We start from the raw sequence: 3,428 nt of genomic DNA on the forward strand, positions 1-3,428 counted from the left end.
ACTTTGAAATCAGCCAGATCCAGAGTAGAATCGAGGATGAGCAGCTTCTGGGCATCCAGCTGCAGAAGAAGATCAAGGAGCTGCAGGCAAGTCTCTGTTCTTTCCCCTCCCACACCCATCCTCAGGTCAGGTTAGAGGAGGGCATGGATGTGAAGGGTTCCTGATGTTCTCCAGGCTCGTATTGAGGAACTGGAGGAGGAAATTGAGGCAGAGCGAACCTCTCGGGCAAAAGCAGAAAAGCATCGGGCTGACCTCTCGAGGGAGCTGGAGGAGATCAGTGAGCGCCTGGAAGAAGCAGGAGGGGCTACAGCAGCTCAGGTCGAGATGAACAAGAAGCGTGAGGCGGAGTTCCAGAAGATGCGTCGTGACCTCGAAGAGGCCACGCTGCAGCACGAAGCCACAGCTGCTGCCCTGAGGAAGAAGCACGCGGACAGCACCGCTGAGCTTGGGGAGCAGATCGACAACCTGCAGCGAGTGAAGCAAAAGCTGGAGAAGGAGAAGAGCGAGCTGAAGATGGAGATCGACGACTTGGCCAGTAATATGGAGTCTGTCTCCAAAGCCAAGGTACGCAGATACTTTGTCTCATTAATAATTTGAAAACCATGTAATATTTGTATTTAATCTTATTTAACTATTATGAGGTTTAATATAACTGTTTTCTCCAAATCTAATACATATCTGTGTGTGATGCACAGGTATGTAAACTGCTTCTCTGGACACACTTTCCTGTTGTAACTAAGACAGAATTGGGGTATTAACTCTATTTTCTTACATGTGATTGGCACCTAGGCAAACCTTGAGAAGATGTGTCGCACTCTGGAAGACCAACTAAGTGAATATAAAACAAAGGAGGAGCAGAATCAGCGCATGATTAGTGATCTCAGTGCTCAAAGAGCTCGTTTGCAGACAGAATCTGGTATGGCACTTCCTCCTCTAGTTTGGAAATGGGATATAAACTTGGAGCAGTTAGGTAGAAGGGGCAAATCACTGCCTGGGAAGAGCTGGGTATCACTCAGTGGGTGGGGAGCAATTGTATTGGACATCACTTGGGATTACTGTTTGATTTTATTTTTTTTAATTTTATTTCTCTTTTTGTTATCCCATTATTATTATTATTATTTACTTAATTTTAATTATTAAACTGTTCTTATCTCAACCCATGGGTTTTACCTTTTATCCAATCCTCCTTCCCATCCCACTGGGAGGAGTGAGCAAGTTGCTGGAGGCTGTGTGGTACGTAGTTGCCAGATGAGGTTAGACCACGATGTGAGACAACCCTGTAATTGACTCTCTTGGCTGTTAAAATAGCTTCTTAATTAGAAACTTTTTCCAGGTGAATATTCACGCCAGGTGGAGGAAAAAGATGCTTTAATTTCTCAGCTGTCTAGAGGGAAACAGGCTTTCACCCAGCAGATTGAAGAATTGAAGCGGCAACTAGAGGAAGAGATAAAGGTGAAGATATTTCATGTTAGATATGTTAAATATTTTACATCACACTTTTTTTGTGCATTGTTCATAAGTTCAAAAGCTGATCCCATTAGGTCATGTTATCAAAATCCTGTCAGAGCAGGATTCCCACCTTTTGCAGTATGTCAGACCTTGGCTTATAAAAGCAGTCAGTTAATCGCAGCTTCTCTGGGATATATTCCAGGGTCTAAGTACCACTAAGACAAAAATTCCCAGGAAACATCTATTCTTTATGGAAATCATTTTATCTCCAGGCCAAGAATGCGCTGGCCCACGCCTTGCCGTCTGCTCGCCATGTCTGTGACTTGCTCCGGGAACAATATGAGGAGGAGCAGGAAGCCAAGGGGGAGCTGCAGCGTGCCCTGTCCAAGGCCAACAGCGAAGTGGCCCAGTGGAGAACCAAATACGAGACGGATGCTATTCAGCGCACGGAGGAGCTGGAGGAGGCCAAGTATGTGGGGAAGTTGGGCAAGGCTGAGAGGGGCTGCAAATAGAAATTGAAGGAGACCACAGTGATACTGTCAGGAAGAAGTCAATGCTCTGCTTTGGGATGGGGTGGCAGGAAGAGAGAATATAAGAAAGAGCAGGTGTGCATGGGCGAAAAGCAGAAGCAGCAAAGCTCTTCAGATGCAGAATAGCAGAGACATACTGGTGTGAGCAGCAGAGTGCAAAGCAGGCCATGAATTGCTTCAGCCCTGGATTCAGAAATAGAATTACAGTGGCTGGCTGGGAGACGTCCTACACCTCTGTGTAAATGGAGATCACACACAACCAAGTGGCATAGAGTGATCCTATGAAAAACATACTGGCTGCCAGAGACAGGCTCCCATTTGCTTCCTCACCTGAACCTGTGTTTACCACCTTTCAGGAAGAAGCTGGCGCAGCGCCTGCAGGATGCAGAAGAACATGTTGAAGCTGTCAATGCCAAATGCGCCTCCCTGGAAAAGACAAAGCAGAGGCTGCAGAATGAAGTGGAGGACCTGATGATTGATGTGGAGAGATCAAACGCTGCCTGTGCAGCTCTGGATAAGAAGCAGAAGAACTTTGACAAGGTCTTTTAGGCTCCAGCCTAAGGGCTCCTGGGCAGGGCATCCCCTCCTGATTGTCACATCCATACTGACACCCCGTTTCTCTTCAGATCCTGGCAGAATGGAAGCAGAAGTATGAAGAAACACAGGCTGAGCTGGAAGCCTCCCAGAAGGAGGCCCGCTCTCTTAGCACGGAGTTGTTTAAGATGAAGAATGCCTATGAGGAGTCCTTGGACCACCTGGAAACGCTGAAGCGTGAGAACAAGAACTTGCAGCGTAAGTCCCTGGCCCTCTGCTCCTGGCAGGGCTTTCTCACCACCCACCAGTGCCCACCGCTTCACATGGCTCTGTGCCTGTAGGTGGGCAAAGATACCTGTCAGCTTGGTGTGCCAGGGACCTTCCCATTCTGCTCTGTGCTCAACCATGCTATTGGTCCTTGTTCCCACAGAGGAGATTTCTGACCTCACAGAGCAGATTGCAGAGGGAGGAAAAGCAATTCATGAGCTGGAGAAAATCAAGAAGCAGATTGAGCAGGAGAAATCTGAAATCCAGGCTGCCTTGGAGGAAGCTGAGGTACATGACAATAATCACTGGTTTCTGCAATAAAATATGAGCAATGGGCAAATATGGCTAAAACCTGCTTGCTGATCCTCTGTTCTGGCTGGGAAGTGCAGCCAGCTGAAACTTCCTAAAATATTCTGTAATTACCTAGAAAGCTTTATCAACATTACAAATGTTTGCATCCACTTGTCCAGGCCTCCCTAGAACACGAAGAGGGCAAGATCCTGCGTCTCCAACTTGAGCTCAACCAGGTCAAGGCTGAGATTGACAGGAAGGTAGCAGAGAAAGATGAAGAGATCGACCAGATGAAAAGAAATCACCTCAGAATGGTGGAGTCCTTGCAGAGCAGCCTGGACGCTGAGATCAGGAGCA

At 47.3% G+C, this 3,428-nt stretch overlaps 1 protein-coding gene across 1 annotated transcript in view; it reads left to right on the plus strand.

Annotated features, from left to right (window-relative positions):
- Positions 1 to 5: 5 nt before the first annotated feature.
- LOC104409495 (myosin heavy chain, skeletal muscle-like) overlaps positions 6 to 3,428 on the plus strand; it is a gene marked incomplete at its 5' end in the record, with an annotated part of 6,079 nt that continues 2,656 nt past the window's right edge. Inside the window, 9 exon segments of the mRNA XM_010019377.1 lie at positions 6 to 86; positions 175 to 564; positions 790 to 916; positions 1,334 to 1,452; positions 1,722 to 1,918; positions 2,336 to 2,519; positions 2,606 to 2,771; positions 2,944 to 3,068; positions 3,251 to 3,425. Coding sequence (XP_010017679.1) covers positions 6 to 86; positions 175 to 564; positions 790 to 916; positions 1,334 to 1,452; positions 1,722 to 1,918; positions 2,336 to 2,519; positions 2,606 to 2,771; positions 2,944 to 3,068; positions 3,251 to 3,425 — 1,564 coding nt within the window.

This window comes from Nestor notabilis, unplaced genomic scaffold (assembly GCF_000696875.1).
Source record: "Nestor notabilis isolate BGI_N333 unplaced genomic scaffold, ASM69687v1 scaffold4188, whole genome shotgun sequence".
In the NCBI taxonomy this organism is placed as follows: domain Eukaryota; kingdom Metazoa; phylum Chordata; class Aves; order Psittaciformes; family Psittacidae; genus Nestor; species Nestor notabilis.